At 43.8% G+C, this 17,655-nt stretch overlaps 1 protein-coding gene across 4 annotated transcripts in view; it reads left to right on the forward strand.

Annotated features, from left to right (window-relative positions):
* jmjd1cb (jumonji domain containing 1Cb) overlaps positions 1–17,200 on the forward strand; it is a 224,342-nt gene extending 207,142 nt beyond the window's left edge. For all 4 annotated transcript variants that reach the window (XM_030400883.1, XM_030400880.1, XM_030400881.1 and 1 more), the window contains 15 exons: positions 4,069–4,283; positions 4,371–4,523; positions 5,153–5,242; positions 9,423–9,544; positions 9,910–10,141; positions 11,096–11,316; positions 11,590–11,940; positions 12,056–12,224; positions 12,353–12,443; positions 12,560–12,690; positions 13,067–13,189; positions 13,959–14,098; positions 14,202–14,378; positions 15,289–15,420; positions 15,588–17,200. In XM_030400883.1, coding sequence (XP_030256743.1) covers positions 4,069–4,283; positions 4,371–4,523; positions 5,153–5,242; positions 9,423–9,544; positions 9,910–10,141; positions 11,096–11,316; positions 11,590–11,940; positions 12,056–12,224; positions 12,353–12,443; positions 12,560–12,690; positions 13,067–13,189; positions 13,959–14,098; positions 14,202–14,378; positions 15,289–15,420; positions 15,588–15,680 — 2,440 coding nt within the window. In that variant the 3' untranslated portion in view covers positions 15,681–17,200. The remainder of the gene's footprint in view (positions 1–4,068; positions 4,284–4,370; positions 4,524–5,152; positions 5,243–9,422; positions 9,545–9,909; positions 10,142–11,095; positions 11,317–11,589; positions 11,941–12,055; positions 12,225–12,352; positions 12,444–12,559; positions 12,691–13,066; positions 13,190–13,958; positions 14,099–14,201; positions 14,379–15,288; positions 15,421–15,587) is intronic.
* The last annotated feature ends 455 nt before the right edge of the window (positions 17,201–17,655 follow it).

Genomic DNA, 17,655 nt, shown 5'->3' on the forward strand with positions numbered 1-17,655 from the left:
GTAGAAGAACACACAGATTAGGTTTCCCATCAAGCCTTCCCCCACTGGAGAATGTTCCAGAGAGAGAGAGAAGTAGATTAGTAAGGCACCTTAAATCACAACATCTGTGTTAGAAACCAGTTCTCCCTTCTTCTGATGTGGAGAAAGAAGACTCTATTGTGCTTGACCTCGTTTGACCTGAGGAAAAGGGGTTCATCTTCTTTGGAGGGGGAAAAAAAAGACCAGATGTGCTTAGTTGTTGTAAATTACTAAAAGAAGGTCTCTGGTGATCTGTTTATAGCAAGAAAACATGATCCTCTCACTCTGTGGAGGGGAGAAGATCTGCCAGGTCAGGAGGTGGGGGGGCTTTCAGGCCCATATGCTGGAAAAAGGAATCGATTTGGGTTTAAGGTAATCATGGCCGAAATGGGATCTCTTTAACCCTCTGGGGTCGATTGACGCGCCGGCGCGTCAAAATCACGTGACCAATTTAAGCTGACGTAGCAGCAAAACGGTGCATCTGTGAGACTTGGTTCCGACTTCATGAGTTCGAGCAGCCTTCAAACTATATACCAGTTTTTAAATCGTGTTGATAGGCCAAGTAAAACCGGACATATGATAAATAATGTACGCCACACTTTTTCGCGAATATTGCCGTCACGTTTGATGTGCGTTTGGTGCAGGAAGAAGCAATAAAGACGAGCGATTCACAACGAAAAGTGCTTGCAAAAAACAATCATGTGACACCCCTTCCTATTTCCTATTGGTGGAAAAGTGCACTGTCTAAACCAATCACAACACGGCATTTGGTTGCTAAGGAAGTGGGGAAAGTTGTGGGAGTTGGCGATAGTGATAGCGAGATTTGTGATATTTAGCGTGTTTTGAGTGTGTGTTTAGCGTGTTTTGCGACCGACGTCCACACAGAGCGCTCCTCGCAGGTCTGTGCAGAGGGCGGGACAGCGCGGCGCGCCCACGAGGTCCCGATCTCCGCTGGCTTGGGCAGCAGAGACACACCCCGGCTCTTAGCCCTGGAAGACAGCGGAGGATGCTGACGCTGCCCCAGCAGTGAGCCGGTTTCAGCCAAGGAGAACACCAGGAGTCCAACTAGAGACACTTTCCTCCTACAGCCCAAAAGACCTGTTCTTGTTGTTTTTTGCTACTGACACAGTCAGGACAATCTGCAGCAATACAAACAAAAAGGCTGCAGAAAAAAAACAATTAGGCTGTAAGTATCAGTGGACTGACGTGGAGATGGAAGACTTATATACGTTTTTTGGTCTCCTTGTGTACATGTCGTTGGTGTCTCTGCCAAGTCTCCAAGATTACTGGAGACAAAATCACATTTTGTCGGTGCCCCTGCCAGCCAAGATGATGTCCAGAGACAGGTTCAGATCCATATTATGGAACATTCACCTCAGTGATCCTGAAGAGGATGCAGAGAACGAGAGGAAGAAGGGGACCCCAGGCTATGACAAACTGTTCCGAGTCAGGCCTCTTTATGATGAGATCCTCAGCGCCTGCCAGGCATATTACCACCCGAGGAGAGAGCTGGCGGTGGACGAAAGGATGGTAGCGACAAAGGCGAAGACTGGCATGACACAATATATGAAGGACAAGCCGACTAAATGGGGGATGAAGCTTTTTGTGTTGGCTGAGTCATGCAGTGGCTACACCCTCAGATTCCAGATATACACTGGAAAAACAAATACTGCAAGTGAGCATGGCCTGTCTTATGATGTGGTCATGAATCTTATCCAGCCATCCTGTCTCGGTACTGGGTACCACATTTATATGGACAATTTCTACAGCAGTCCGAAACTGTTCATGGACCTGGCCAAGATGAAATTTGGAGCGTGTGGAACCTACAGGGAGAGCTGAAGGGGATGCCCAAGAGGGAGGGCAAATGCTCTCACAAAGAAATCTGAAAGAGGATCAGTGAGGTGGATCAGAGAGGGGCCACTCGTCTTTGTGAAGTGGATGGACACGAGAGAGGTGTCTGTGTGCTCCACCATCCATTCTGCGTTTTCTGGTGAGACAGTACAGAGAAGGGTGAAGGACAGAGCTGGACGCTGGGCTGCGAGGGACATTCCCAGTCCCACACCCATCACGGCCTACAATAAGAACATGGGAGGGGTTGACCTGTCGGATCAGCTCATCCAGTATTACTCTACACACAGAAAAACAGCGTGATGGTACAAGACTGTGATGCTGCATTTCCTGGACATTGCGACCACAAATGCATTCATTTTGCACCGGGAGATCAGCAGTGCCAGGCAGATGCAGGCCATGACACACAAGGACTTCATGGTGGAGCTGGTGTGTCAGCTGTGTGGCATGGACAAGACAGGCATTCCCCAGAGCAGGACAGCTGATCATGTCCCTGTGCCCATTGACACAGCCCCAGGTCCTGGCCAAAAAGCCACAAAGGGCAGGCTGAGGTGCCAACGCTGCCACCAGGTGGAGAACAAGAGGAGGGACACACCCTTGAGGTGTCAGGCCTGTGATGTGCCTCTCTGTCTTGTACTTGACAGGAACTGCTTTCAAGAGTGGCACAAATAATTTGGTGGCATCCTATTGTGGCACCTGATTGTTTTGTAAATAGATTTTTGTACATTTGTAAAAAACGCCTGAGGAATTGCCTGCATTTTAGTGTAAATAGTTGTATATAACTTTGTTTTTTGCAAATCTTGTACATAAGTTTTGAAGATTACAATTTATATTAGCATTTCAAGTGATGAAAAGGGTTCGTTAAACATGTTTGTGGTTTTCACATTAAAAAATGTAACTTTTTCCCACTTGGATTTTATGATTTTTGGGTGAATTTAGGTCCAGTGTGTTAATATAGTATGTCAAAATGAAATAATAACTGTAAATTCATACATGTGAGGTTGTGCTGAAAAAAATGACACCACACAAGGCAAGATAAACAGTTTTTAAGGTAAAATATAAAGGTTAAAATCAAAAGTGGTCAAAAACGGCCAATTATACCCCAGACCCCAGAGGGTTAAAGCGAAACTCTCGCCAAAAAGCAACCGAGGCTTTATTTGGGATTGAATATGAGTCAAACCTTCGTGTGAAAGCATAATTACGACGAAAGAGGCACTTTTAAGATTTACCGTAGTTTCGGTTTTGGGCACGTTAATTTTGAACGGAAGTGCATGGGGCAAGACATGCTAGCATCAAAATCGCTATTTTTAGAACACTAAGAAGGCTCGACACAACATGAAAGTTTGCTCGTAGCATCACTAGGGTCTCTACTCAGGAACAAGAGCATTGAGAACATTGTTTATGTACACAGAGTTTATGAAAAAGAAGGTTTTTGAACTACTCATGTTAGCTGCTGCACCTCCTGCGCGTTGCCGTCATGGCAGGCTGACAGGCACGCTTGAGGAGCGGTTCACCATTACTCTCCTGCCTGTCAGGTCGCACTCGGGGATCAACACTTTTTGCCTGTCTGACAGCGACGCGCAGGAGCGCAGCAGCTAACGTGAGTAGTTCAAAAACCTTCTTTTTCATAAACTCTGTGTACATAAACAATGTTCTCAATGCTCTTGTTCATGAGTAGAGACCTTAGTGATGCTACGAGCAAAGTTTCATGTTGTGTCGAGCCTTCTTAGTGTTCTAAAAATAGCGATTTTGATTCTAGCGTGTCTTGCCCCATGCACTCCCATTCAAAATGAATGTGCCCAAAACCGAAACTACGGTAAATCTTAAAAGTGCCTCTTTCGTCGTAATTATGCTTTTACATGAAGGTTTGACTCGTATTCAATCCCAAATAAAGCCTCGGTTGCTTTTTGGCGAGAGTTTCGCTTTAAGATGCATAGACGAAGGGCTGGTGTTCCTACACTGTGAACCTTCAGCAATATCTTTACAATGCATTACAATACATGAGGTGGTTGCTTTTGAACCATAGCCCACGATTAAGTTCAAGTTTTTGTCCCTCCAATCGTCTGTGCATCCCTGGTCTATGGTTAAAACTTGAAGTCCCAGTCTTCAGATATAGCATAGTCATGTGTATCGTACAACTATTTGTCTACTATTGTTACCTGTACTGGACAAGTGTAAAGTAACATGTTTCCTCCCATCCAGGCTTTCCTACAGTAAAAATGGAGTCATCCGGATGGATGGTTTCTCCAATCCAGACCAGTTTGATGATGAAGCCCTGGCACTGTGGATCCCTGGAGGGCTGGAGGAGAGCCACCTGGATCCTACCACCGCCAAATACATCCTCAGCTTCATAGGAGACAAGTTCTGTCAGATGGTTATGACTGAGAATACTGCGGCCACCTGGGTCAAGAAGGATGGTGAGGTGTCTCTTAATATGGCCAACATTTTTGATTGAATAAATCTGAACTATGTTTCGAAGATGGAGCATGTTGTGTGTGTTTCAGCCAAGCTGGCGTGGAAGAGAGCAGTGAGGGGGGTGAGGGAAATGTGTGATGCCTGTGAGGCAACACTCTTCAACATCCACTGGGTCTGTCAGAAATGTGGCTTTGTTGTATGCCTGGACTGCTACAAGGCCAAGGAGAGACGCAGCTCCAAAGGTCAGTTTTCTTTATGTTTTGACAGTTAGGAGCCATATGAGAGGCCAGGCGAGCCGTGTACTTGTACTAGAGAAGTAGCTTGAGTGTCAAGCCACAGAACTGGCTGCTACTAGTTGAACATAGATTGAATACAACTTAAAGGCCATACAGCACATCTCAAATGTCAGGTTGTACTTACCCGCCCTTTACTTGGCTTGGTTTGGTTCCCTGGTTTGTGGTTCTGGCAATACATGTTAAAGTTTGGCATCATCAGACCCCAAAAAGTTTGTATATAAGAAATATTAGAAGTCTTAACATAATTCAGAAGATGACCTGAGAAATTCTTCAAAGTTGACATTCAAACCAGACAGGAACTGATTTTTACTGGATAGCTACATGCTTGTTACACAGATTATTATAGTAAACAAGCAAACAGAGTGTGTGCAGAATAAAGGAACCGTTAACTTGTATTTATGGTACAATTCTGTGTTGTAGAATAATAAATAAATGAACTGTGTAACCTCATCACCTCTGCAGGCCACAGATGTGTGTGTGTGTGTGTGTGTGTGTGTGTGTGTGTTCGTGTGTGCACAGTCGCACTTGTAGGAATTAATACAACAACTGACTTGTGTCTCTCTGTCTTTGATCAGATAAAGAACTCTACAGCTGGCTGAAGTGTGTGAAAGGCCAACCTCACGATCACAAACACCTGATGCCAACACAGATCATACCTGGCACAGGTACACAATACACACTTTACATATCATGATCTCTTTATTTTCTGGATAACAACATGTCTGCAGTCCTTGGCCCTTTTTGTGTCAGCTGCTTTGTCTAGAACAAGTAAAGGGGTTTCTGGCTGATGTGGGTTAAACAATGATAGTGACAGTGGTAGGAATAGTGGTCAATATCAGGCATGAAAATCACTCACCTTTTGGCGAAATTCGCCGTTTTTGAAACCACAATAGGTGACCTATGTGAATTGAGTAGATTGAGAAGATGAGAAGATTTTTTTTTGGGGGGGGGGGGGGGGGGATGTATGGACGGGACATGGAGGTATACCAGAGATATTGCTACTGTCTCCTGGGTTCTTGACTCCCTTGCCCCTCTTAAAACCCGGACTGTCTCATTTACCCGTCCTGCCCCCTGGTTCACCATTGAACTCAGCACCCTAAAGACTACTGGTCGCCATCTTGAGAGGCTCTATAAAAGATCTGGCCTCACCTTCCATCATGAAGCCTACAAAGACCACGTTAGGTCTTATAAAGAAGCTCTCTCTAAGGCTAAAACAAACTACTACGCCACCCTCATTGGAGACCAGCAAAAAAAACCAGAATGTTATTCTCCACTATTAACCGGCTCCTTAACCCTCTCGATGTCCCCCAGCTTCTGGTGCCCCTGACCTCTGCTTCAAGTTCCTAGACTTCTTCCAGGAAAAGGTGGCTACCATTCACCAGCAACTCCTGGCATCTGCCACCACCCCACCATATGCACCTCAGACACGGACAACTGATCCTCAAACAGTTCGCCTGCCCTAGTGCTCTCGTTCCTCCTTCTCTCCTGTGGACTCTATTTCTGTCGCTAAGTTGGTCTCCCAGGCCAAAGCCTCCACCTGCTCTCTGGACCCCATGCCGACAACTCTGGTGAAGTCTTCCCTGCCTGCCCTACGCCCCCACATGATGGACATTATCAGCTCATCCCTACACTCATGCAGGTACCATCCACCTTCAAAACAGCTTCAGTGACGCCCATCCTCAAGAAGCCAGGTCTGGACCCAGATGACTTACATAACTACCGGCCGATCTCCAACCTTCCTTTCCTAAGCAAAAACCATGGAGAGAGACAAGTTGCCGTCCAACTCCAGCAGCACATGTCCAACCATGAGCTCTATGAACCCCTTCAGTCTGGCTTCAGGGCACGCCATAGCACAGAAACTGCCCTCATCAAGATCACCAACGACCTCATCGCTGCAGATTCTGGCCACATCAGTATTCTAATCCTTATGGACCTCTCTGCAGCCGTTGACACAATCTCCCACACCATCCTCATTACACGCCTATCTGACTACCTTGGTCTCACTGGTACAGCACTCTCCTGGTTCCAGTCCTATTTAACAAACAGGAAACGGTTTGTCAGCATTGGAGACTCCAGTTCCACCCCAGCTCCAGTCATCCAGGGTGTGCCTCAAGGCTCTGTACTTGGACCCCTCCTCTTCACCATCTACATGCTCCCCCTTGGTCAGATAATTTGCAAACATGGTCTCAACTTCCATTCCTATGCTGATGATACTCAGTTATATCTCTGCACCAAACCATCCACCCAGCTACCCCCACAGTCACTCGTCAACTGCCTGCATGATATAGAACTCTGGATAACAGCAAACCTACTCAAACTAAACACCAATAAAACAGAGCTCATGGTTGTTGCCTCCAAGGCGCTGCTCCAGAAGGTTGGAGATCTTCTCCTGGACGTGGACGGCGACACTATCTCCCCATCCAAGGAAGTCCGCAACCTGGGTGTCATCCTTGATTCCACACAGTCTTTCCAATCACACATAAAATCCATCACTAAATCAGCTTTTTACCATCTCAAAAACATCTCCAGACCTCTCTCTCCGAACCTGTGGCTGAGACCCTCATCCATGCCTTCATCACCTCCCGCCTGGACTAGGCAGAGGCATATGCCTCTGCCAAAAGCAATGTTTTGTTTTGTTTTGTTCAAGTTTTATCATTGGATGAGAAATGATTTTTACAAAAGAAAAAAAAAGAAAAAATTGTCTCCAAGATGAGAGGGAATCCTTTAATCCCTCATGTTGTACAGTGTTTATTGGGGCCGTATCTTTGGCTAGGTGATATGTGATAGCTGCTTTGATCGGCTTTCTAAAACGGAGGCGTAATATTCATCGAGTAAACATGTGACGTGACATGAAGCCCGAAGTTGGGCTGGGAACAGTTGACAACAAATTTGTCTTCAAAATAAGAGCTTTACATTGCACCCCATTGTAGTTTAGAACTGGGTTCTTAGCGGGGGGCTTTTACTTTGAAAGTAGCGACCGTTTCTAGCTTGCGCTACAACATAAAGCTAACACAACGAAACAGCTAGAGATCCAGGAGAAGCTAGCATCTCTCGGATCTCAGCGGCTGTCCAGTTCTAGCAGGCGAGGTGGAAATAAGTGTACCCTCTGAGGCGGTAAATCGGCGGACCTAAACAGACTCTCAATTTGCCGCCCTCTGTCTAAAACCGCGGACCTAGCCGCCCAAAAGACGGGCAGATTGGCGGCTTGCTGCCCCGTCTAAAAACGGCATCTCACTCACTCCTTCCAAACACTCAACTGCAGGCGGGCTTCCTCCGCTGAATCCCATGTTGTAAAGATGCTTTACCACAGGTTGAGGGAGGAGGCAGCGGCAGTGCTGCGTTTGGGGGCGCTTCGAAAACTCCGGGAGGAAAATAGGAGCATTTGTTTGTGGTTCAGCTCGAGATATAAAATGCTTCAGAATCGCCATGTGTAGAAATAAGATCATGTGTATGTGTGAATCGAGATCGCGATTTTTTAACGATTTTTTGTGCAGCCCTAGCCTGGACTACTGTAATGGAGTCCTGTCTGGGCTCCCTTCCAAAACCCTGGACAGGCTCCAGTATGTGCAGAACTCTGCTGCCAGGGTCCTCACCCGCACCAAGCCCTGGCAACACATCACCCCCACTCTCATCCGCCTTCACTGGCTCACAGTTAAATCACGTATCAATTACAAAATTCTCCTCCTGACCTATAAATCTCTCCATTCCCTCGCCCCCAATATCTGTCTGACCTCCTCCACCCCTACACCCAGTCTCAGACACTGCGCTCATCAGGCACACCCCAGCTCTCCATCCCGGTGACAGAGCCTTCTGTGTGACAGCCCCCACTCTCTGGAACACTCTCCAAGCTTAAATCCGCAATCTGACTTCTCTGGAGACTTTCAAAAGAGACTTAAAAACCCATCTTTTTGTTTCTTTATCTTATATGTAGTTTTTTTTTTTTTTTTTTTTTTTGTTTATCCATTTGTTCTTTGTTTTGTTTGTTCCACTTTGTTAAGTGTCCTTGGGTACCCTGAAAGGCGCTATACAAATTTAATGTATTATTAGTATTATTATTATTATTGCAATATTGTTGTCATTTTCCTTAGTAAAAACATATATTTTTGCTTTCTTCTTGCGTCTCGGGGAGTGATGTCACATACACGACAAGTCACGTTTCCATCATGAGGACAACTCACGTGTAACACCACGCAGCAACACAGACACAAACAACAATGGAGGGAGGAGAGAGATGCACGTTTTCTAGCTGGAAATACAGTCATTATTTTGAGTTAGCTTTTCGTGCTAGCTAGCTTTTCCAGACTGATTAGCTAGCTAACTTTAACGTTGGGCTAAACTAGAAGTTAACCCTAACATTTTCCAGAATGAGTGTGCTAGGAGAGAAAGATGCTGTGGTTGTCAAACAACTGGATGCAGGGATCAAGTGCAGCTGGAACTGGTCTTGGCTCAAGCTAGAAGGCAAAGTCACAGTAAAAGGACAAGAGCTATCATTCCATCTAGCAGATGTGTTCATGAAGATCAGTAAGCAGGGATTTGCATGTTGCATTCTCTGTCAGAAAGGCATAAACTATGCAAACAAGGGCAGCCATGCACTGCAGAAGTGCACAAGAAGAGGGTAGAAATATTCAACATTTTCTTCCGTGCCCCCAGACACCCCGAGAGGGATCGCATCCTTCTCACCTTTTTCACCCCTGACCCGTTTTCATGCCTGCAATATCCGAAAAATACCTTTTAACTTTTTATTTTGGTATATGTTGGATAACTGGATCATTTAAATAAAAGTCTAGGTTTTGTTGTTATATCTCCTGAAATTTTGAAATTCTTGCCATGTTTTCAATGTTTCAGTGCTGACAGATTTGGTGACTTCCATGCACTCTCTGAGAGAAAAACACAACATCAAGTCCTACTGTCCCTGCACCAATAAACAGAGCCTCAACAGAATACCAGCCACCAACGGAGTGTCACAGGTACCATTTCTGTTACTTGGCAAGGACTCAAGTGTCGGTTATTTATCATTGTCCAGTAATTTTCTACTGTGTTTATTGCTAAAATGCCACTACAAACATTATTTTAAGAGAAGTAATGCATTAATGCAAAGTATTTGTGAGTTGGATTGATAAAGCATTGAATAATTTGGAAAGTTGTACATGTACTTGGATGTATATATGTTTGCATTTTACTGAGGACAGGATCTTTAGGGGGAGCACTTTAATCACCTATTTCTTTCAAAAAGGTTTAACCCTCTGTCTGACTTTTCTCACAAAGAAGCAATTGCCAGTTTGTAAAATAAGCATTTGTCTGTTTACATTTAACCATCACTCTTCTCTGCCAGGTTCTGCAGAATGTCCTGAACCACAGTAACAAGCTGACTCTGGTCAAAGCTGAGCTGGGCTGTCAGCAAAATTCCAACCAAGTAGGAACCAAGGTCGAGACTAATGGAGGAGGTGGTGGAAGTAGTCCAGGCAGCGATGCAGGAAGTGCTCCTGTCACCCCACCAGAGTCACAGTCACCACTGCACTTCTTGGCTGACCTGGCAGAGCAGAAATCCAGGGAGGAAAAGAAAGGTGAGAGGATTAGAGGGGAAGAAAGAAATTTAGATTGAGTTATGTTGTTAAAAAAACCAGGACAATTGTAAGAATTCAATAAGTGTTTCTTTAATTATCTAAATAAACCAAGAACTGTGTGTCTGTATGTACAATACGTATGTATATCCTTCACATATCTCAAGAACTGTTAATCTGATTGACTTTACACCTCACAGGTGTATTGTTGGGTCAAAAGCAAGTGCAGTGTGAGTGTGAAGTTTTCTGAATGAGCAGTTCTCCAGGAACAAAAGTAAAAGTGACGCATCTCAAAGAGATGCAATATCGCCCTCCACTGGATCTAGGATGAACTACAGTAAACCTGAGCCTACAGGCTACAGGACCAGTGGTCATACAGTTTTCAGAAGGGCTTTAGGGCCAGACAGGGGGCATGTCATGCCCTGTATAAAACTATTGTAACTGCGTTTCACCACTCTCATCTGTAAATATCATGTATACCATGGTCTGGGTGAATACTCAACTGCTACTGCTAATACTTCTGATTGGCAAAGCGTTGTTCCTACTGCTGCTGACGTGCTTACTGAGCCCTGACCCTGTCACTTCTCAGTACTGGCACAAAAATGTGTTAAATTCTGTAGGCGACACAAACAACACTCCAAACAGATGCAGGACACACGTAACAGCCATCATGTGCATGCAAACATGTTGTCAAAGCAAGTATATCTCTGTCCTAAAACTATGATTCTGGAACTGCTGGGTTAAGAAGTGTGGGAGCTCTGAGGCTCAGCAGCTCCTTGATACTGATGGTTAGCTGAATAGCTTCTACAGGCATAGCAATCAGTCCTATCTCAACAGGCACATTCTGAATGGGCACTGCATTCTTTCTTCTAGATTGTTCTGTTCCCTTTTGTAAATGTCACCACTAGAAAATAAGTTTGTGGTTAGTATCTTCTTTCTCCACTCTTTTTCTGACAGAAAACAAAGAGTCAGTACTGCTAGGTAAAACAGTGAAGGAAGACAAGGAGGGGGACAGCCTGGAGGTCCTGCAGCAGTGTAAAACCACCTCTTTGGTGACTAACAGTACGGAGCAGGGCTCCACACTCAGAGATCTGCTTACCACCACTGCAGGGAAGCTGAAGCTGGGCTCTACTGATGCAGGAATAGCCTTTGCACCTGTCTACTCTACTGCTTCACAGGTACACAGATTGACACTTGATGATGTCATCAACATTATTGGTTTGGAATTGAATTTATTCGTGTTGTCTGTCTCACTGCGTAGGTGAAGCACAGCCCATCCTGAGCATGTTTTAAATCACAGATGTGTATTATATGAATATTATATCATCAGCTGTTGTATCAAGTCTTGCTAACCTGATGCAGAGCTAAGCTTAGATTTTTTTTAATTAAGAAAGAAATTATGCTTAAAATATTTAAGTAGTGTTTTGTTCTTTTATCCTCTCTCTCTACAGACTGCAAAAGGTGGACGGACCATGCCCAACATCCTCGATGACATCATTGCTTCAGTGGTTGAGAATAAAATTCCTGCCAGCCGCCAGAGCATTGCCACCAAACTGTCAATCAAGCAAGAGCCTGTCACCCCTGGCAACAACAACAACAACCCTGCCCCTGCTGTAACTGAGGACACCAAAGCAGACAGGAAAAAGTCAGTGCCTGTAACTGCTGAAGTACCAGAGGAATCAACCAATCAATATCCAGATATTCCCCACCTCTGGTTGAACACCAAACGGTTACTGTGGCTCAAAGATCACCGCAACCCGAACAACTGGAAGCTGTTCAGAGAGTGCTGGAAACTAGGACAGGTAACCAGAAGCCTCACTCACAGTGCAGCAGTCGTCATAGTAACAGTACTGTACATAGTCCTTAGTAAAGTCCTGTTATAACAACAGCCCTATGGATGGTTTTGTGTTTGTCCAGCCTGTGTTGGTGTCAGGGATCCATAAGCGGCTGAATGCTGGTCTGTGGAAAGCCGACTCCTTCAACCAAGAGTTTGCAGACCATCAGGGAGACCTCCTGAACTGTAAGGACCAGGTGGTGACCAACTCTGGGATCAAGGAGTTCTGGGATGGATTTGAGGACCTTACCAGTGAGTTCATCTTTACCTGGTTTCCCTCTGCACACATCACCAGTGTGAGATATGTCAACATGAGCCACTGAGAGAACAGTGATGAAATGGATTGAATCAGTTTGACTAACATCTTCTTACCTGTTCAGAGCGGCCCAAGTCCAAGGATGGAGAAGCTATGGTCTACAGACTGAAGGACTGGCCGTCTGGAGAGGAGTTCATGGCCCTAATGCCCTCAAGGTATGCATACACACTTCATGTCTTTACTTTAGTATGGCTCTGCTGTTGGATCTTAAGCTTTAAAACCTAAAATACAAAAGTGATTGAGAGTTCATCTAGAAGCTGTGTTTTTGCAGATATGATGACTTGATGAAGAACCTGCCACTGCCTGAGTATTCTGATCCAGAGGGAAACCTCAACCTGGCCTCCCACCTGCCATCTTTCTTTGTCAGGCCAGATCTGGGGCCCAGACTGTGCTGTGCTTACGGTAGGAAGGACATTAATTTCATCTGACAGCATTTATAATTTTTCCATAATTCTTTCTACACGAGTGCTAATAAAAATGAGTCAGGAGATTAAAGATTTGAGATATTGGTATTTTGAACTATTAAGTAATTGTTCTATTCAAATATGCCTTGGTTGTGTTTAACCCTTGATATGTAAGTAGTTACTAATGATGTCCCCTCTGATCACCAAAGACTCCAGTTAATACCAAGTAGAGTAACTGATCTGTACCCCTGCTGTGTTACTGTGAATGCATTAAATACTTTTAATGCTTTTACTGTTTTTCTTGTTTAAAATGTTGCATGATGATAGAATCTCGTTCTGTCCTTCTTATGAATCAGTTGTGTGTCTCCTTGTAGGTGTAGCTGCGTCACAAGACCAGGATTTTGGGACTGCCAACCTCCATGTGGAAGTCTCAGATGTGGTCTCTGTTCTGGTCTATGTAGGAGTTGCCAAAGGCAATGGAGTCCTGTCCAAGACTGGTGAGACTGATCATCGATACTGATCCATTAAATCCTCAGATGATTGTATTTGTTTATTTCACAGCTCACTTTAATCTGGGAATACAAAAATAATTGTTAATAACCTCAACTGTAGCCACACCCATCCTTGATGGGAGATAGACAACTGAACACACATTTAAAACACAGTCTAGTTCCTGCTCGATGATGTCATAGCAGCTATTTCTTCATTTTTCAGCCTTGTCTTGTTAGAAAATATCAAAATAATATATACACAATTTTTCCAAAGAATCAAATTTAGGTTTAAGTAGGTATTTATTCTTAAATATTTGTAGTTATTATCATTGTTAGTCACCATGTTGCTATAAACTGTATAGCATAGAATTTTTGACTGTTTGGCAGAACTAGTGATGGTTCTTAGACGGATGTGAACGACCCAGTAGTGAACACAGTGCTCAACAAACTGGAACCAATCAAACATTCCACTATTGAAAAAATAAGATAATAACTAATTAGTAATGTGTGTGTGTGTCTGTGTCTGTGTCTGTGTGTGTGTGTGTGTGTGTGTGTGTGTGTGTGTGTGTCTGTGTCTGTGTGTGTGTGTGTGTGTGTGTGTGTGTGTGTGTGTCTGTGTCTGTGTGTGTCTGTGTCTGTGTCTGTGTCTGTGTCTGTGTCTGTGTGTGTGTGTGTGTCTGTGTGTGTGTGTGTGTGTGTGTGTGTCTGTGTCTGTGTGTGTCTGTGTCTGTGTCTGTGTCTGTGTGTGTGTGTGTGTGTGTGTGTGTGTGTGCAGGAGTGTTGAAGCGTTTGGAAGAGGAGGATCTTGATGAGGGAGTTCGGAGGAGGCTCAAAGACTCCAGTGAGACACCGGGGGCGCTGTGGCACATCTACCTCAACAGAGACATGGACAAAGTCCGAGAGTTCCTGCACAAGGTCAGCACTGTAAAAATACCGAAGAGCTGTAACAGCCTCTTATGAAAATGTATTAAACTAACTAACTCCTCCATCCTCCCCCTCTCCCCAACCACCACCTCAGCTCTGTAAGGAGCAGGGATTGGACGTGTCACCGGACCAGGACCCGTTCAGAGAGCAGGGCTTGTACCTGAGTCGGAAGCAGCGTCAGCGGCTGCTAGATGAACACGGAGTTCAGGGCTGGACTGTGGTTCAGTTCCTTGGAGACTCTGTACTTATACCAGCAGGGGCCATGCACCAGGTGTGAAGAATATTTTCACATGCACACACATCCACACAGGTCTCCTCAGTAGTAAGTCACTGTAACTATTGTAAAGCTAAGTAGAGCAGAGCCACTGCAAATCCATATCTCATTTATTAAACTGATGTTAACGATTTAATTAACTGATAGGTCGACTGTGAATTTCAGACCAGAGATGTAAAAACAGACTTAATCAGTGCTAAGAATCAGTCCTGCATATTTTATGTTAAATTGTGTCTTTGGAAACTGAAGCTTGTTATACTGTAATTCTGACTGTATCCCAACTACATGTCCTGCTGTCATAAAAACTCAGAAGAGAAATGTGGATTATTCCACTGCTGAGAATATTTTCCAACTAATGCACTTTCTCCTGTTTGAGAAACTTTTGATTAAAAGCTAGGGTGAGTGGCTGTTTAAGGAAATTACTGAGCCCTTTCAAAAAAATGAAACGTTATTCATAGGTAATTCTTAACGTGAATGTCTTCAGAAGGATTGAATGTGTTGGGGGCTGAGAACTACAGACAGTGTAGAGAAGTCAGAAAGCTTCGGGATAAGAATACTAACACACTGTTGGTTTGATGGAGATGAACCTGTCTTACATCTTCACCGCAGTTTTCACATAAATTAACATTTACATTTAGGGCATTTAGCAGACGCTTTTGTCACAAATGTTTTCATAGATCATATTGAATGTATGTCAGATTTCTGGTATAGCATCAGACTGCATGTTTTTTTTGGTTTCTTTAAATGTATTTGAATCTGTCTTCATATCACAATGCTGTACATGACATGTTGATGTGGCATGTTATATTGTTGAAGCTGTTAAGAAGTGTCTGTTCTGCTCACATGACCCTCAGAGTTCAGAGATCACTAACGTTTCCTCACGCCTTCTCACTTCTCTGTGTCTCAGGTTCAGAACCTCCACAGCTGCGTTCAGGTCATCAATGACTTTGTGTCTCCGGAACATGTGGCCAACTCCTTCCACCTGACCCAGGAGCTCCGCCCCAGTAAAGAGGAGGTCAACTACGAGGATAAACTACAGGTGATGGACCACAGAGGGTTTTTTATTAGATTAAGTTAAGAAACTGTTAAGACTCTCTCAGTCCAGGATTGAAATACAAGTTTCATTATAACCAAATGTATAATGAAAAAGTTATGGAATGAGTTCAGGTTTTAAAAGTTTCTCCTCATCCTCATTCTCATCTTCAGGTCAAGAACATCCTTTTCCACTGTGTGAAGGAGGCGGTGAGCTCCCTGAAAAGGGGCAGCTCTGAGGAGGAGGATGAGGAAGAGAAGTCATGACGCCCATTTGGCCTTGTCCACGACCATCAGCACCCCTCTCTCCCCAAACCCATCTCCTCACATGGAAGACTGTGACCCATGACTATAAGAGGTGGTTGGGTCAGAGTTGTCATGTGACCCAGGGGACCTCACAGCGTGAACCATGCCCGTACCACATGCAGGTGGCCAGTGAGAGGCGCGCCGACCTCCACCATCACCCCAAACCTTCAGTGCCAAGAGAGGCCTCTGGACTGACAGGGATTAAACCTCAACCACCATGCCTCTGTGTGTCTCAAAGAGTTAGAGCACAGGGAGGACAGAGGAATTCTGGGAAACAGAGGGCAGCATATTGGTTGGGAGCCATCTAAAAGCCACTATGCTGGAGAGAAACGGCACTACAAGCCTCCATGAAACAAAACTAAACTCTTTAATGTGACTGATGGTGCATCATGTTAGGATGCAGTTTCCATAGAGACTCAGACTGTCCTGTGAGGTGTGATGAATAAGTCATACACTCTGCTGAGGATCTAAAGGCCAGGAGGTTTAATCCCTGTCTGTATCAGCAGCCCACACTACGTCTTGGACAGAAGATTTCCTCGATCACAACAGTATCACCAGCAGCAAGCAGCATCAGGAACAAAACTGTCGTCTCTGCTGTTTAAAATATCAAGAAAAAAAAGATTTGAGGGGAAAAAAATGCAAAACAGAAATCTCAGAAGTTTGAGTCAGCGGACCGCGAGTTCGGCTGCTCCCTCATTTGTTGTTCCTTCTGTAATTTGTGTGTTCTCGTCCTTTTTTCTGGTTCTGTCTGTTGCTGTTATGTTCTTACTTTCCTTTTTCATACGAACATTGTTTTATCTCCTCTGTGAAGATGTATTTATTTTATAGCTCTATGATATGTGATGTTATTAAGACAAAAAAGCATTAATGTAAATGTGACTTGTACAGTTTCTTTTTTTTTTGCTATGTGATTTTCAGTTGTAACACGGCTCTACTGTGATAGAGGACAGACCCACACACACACACACACACACACACACACTCACACATGCTCACATGCACACACACATGCACACACACCAGCTAATGCCTGTAACTTTGGGAAATGGTGATGCTCTACAGTCCTCATGCCATAAATACATTTTTTGAAAATGAACTGCCAAACTATTGTAAAGACTGTAAAGTTGTATTATGTAAAGAAAGAACAAAATGGCTTCTACACTTCAGCATTTTATGAAAAAAACAAGTATTTGCTGTAAAATTGAAACATTTACAAAAAAGATGTAATTTATTTAAGAGAAGAATGAATTGTCTTGTTTTTTGTTTTGTTAAGATTTACCATGGTGAACTTTTGAAGTTAAGAGATAAGATAATGAAAAAGTTTACTATAATGTGTAAATATATACATATATATTCACTGAGGTATTTTTTTAAAACATGGCTTGCTTCAATTTCAAATTTTAAAGTGCAAGTGTTACCTGCTTTGTACATTGAAGTTCAAAAGGGTTTTACATTTTCCATTAAAATGGATTTATCAAACATTTGCTTCTGTGTTTTTGATGAGTCAACAATTTGTTAAAATTCTTTGTTTCATTCAGTATATTGTATGATTATTATGACCTTTTATAGCTGTTGGATGTAGTCATGGAAATATCCTTAAATCTCACCCATGTCAGTGTATACAAATCCACTAATGTAGTGAAGTATGGGATCTACAGGCTTGTGTGTTGTCCTTTCGTTTTCTATCAGTCCAAATGAATTACTGATCAATTATCAGGTTATGACCTGTAATGTGTGATCTTCACCACTAGGTGGTGTTGCTATTACATGTTAGTATTGTTTCAGCTGAGCGTCACCTCCTCCAGCAGGATGTGAGACATTAACATCCTGTTGGACTGATCAACTCCATCAGTCCAACAGGATGTTTTTTTCATGATCTTCAAACTATTCAGCGCTCTTGTGTTCTTCTGTGTGTTCATATGTTATTATCTGAGTG

The sequence above is a fragment of the Sparus aurata genome, chromosome 20 (assembly GCF_900880675.1).
Source record: "Sparus aurata chromosome 20, fSpaAur1.1, whole genome shotgun sequence".
NCBI lineage: Eukaryota > Metazoa > Chordata > Actinopteri > Spariformes > Sparidae > Sparus > Sparus aurata.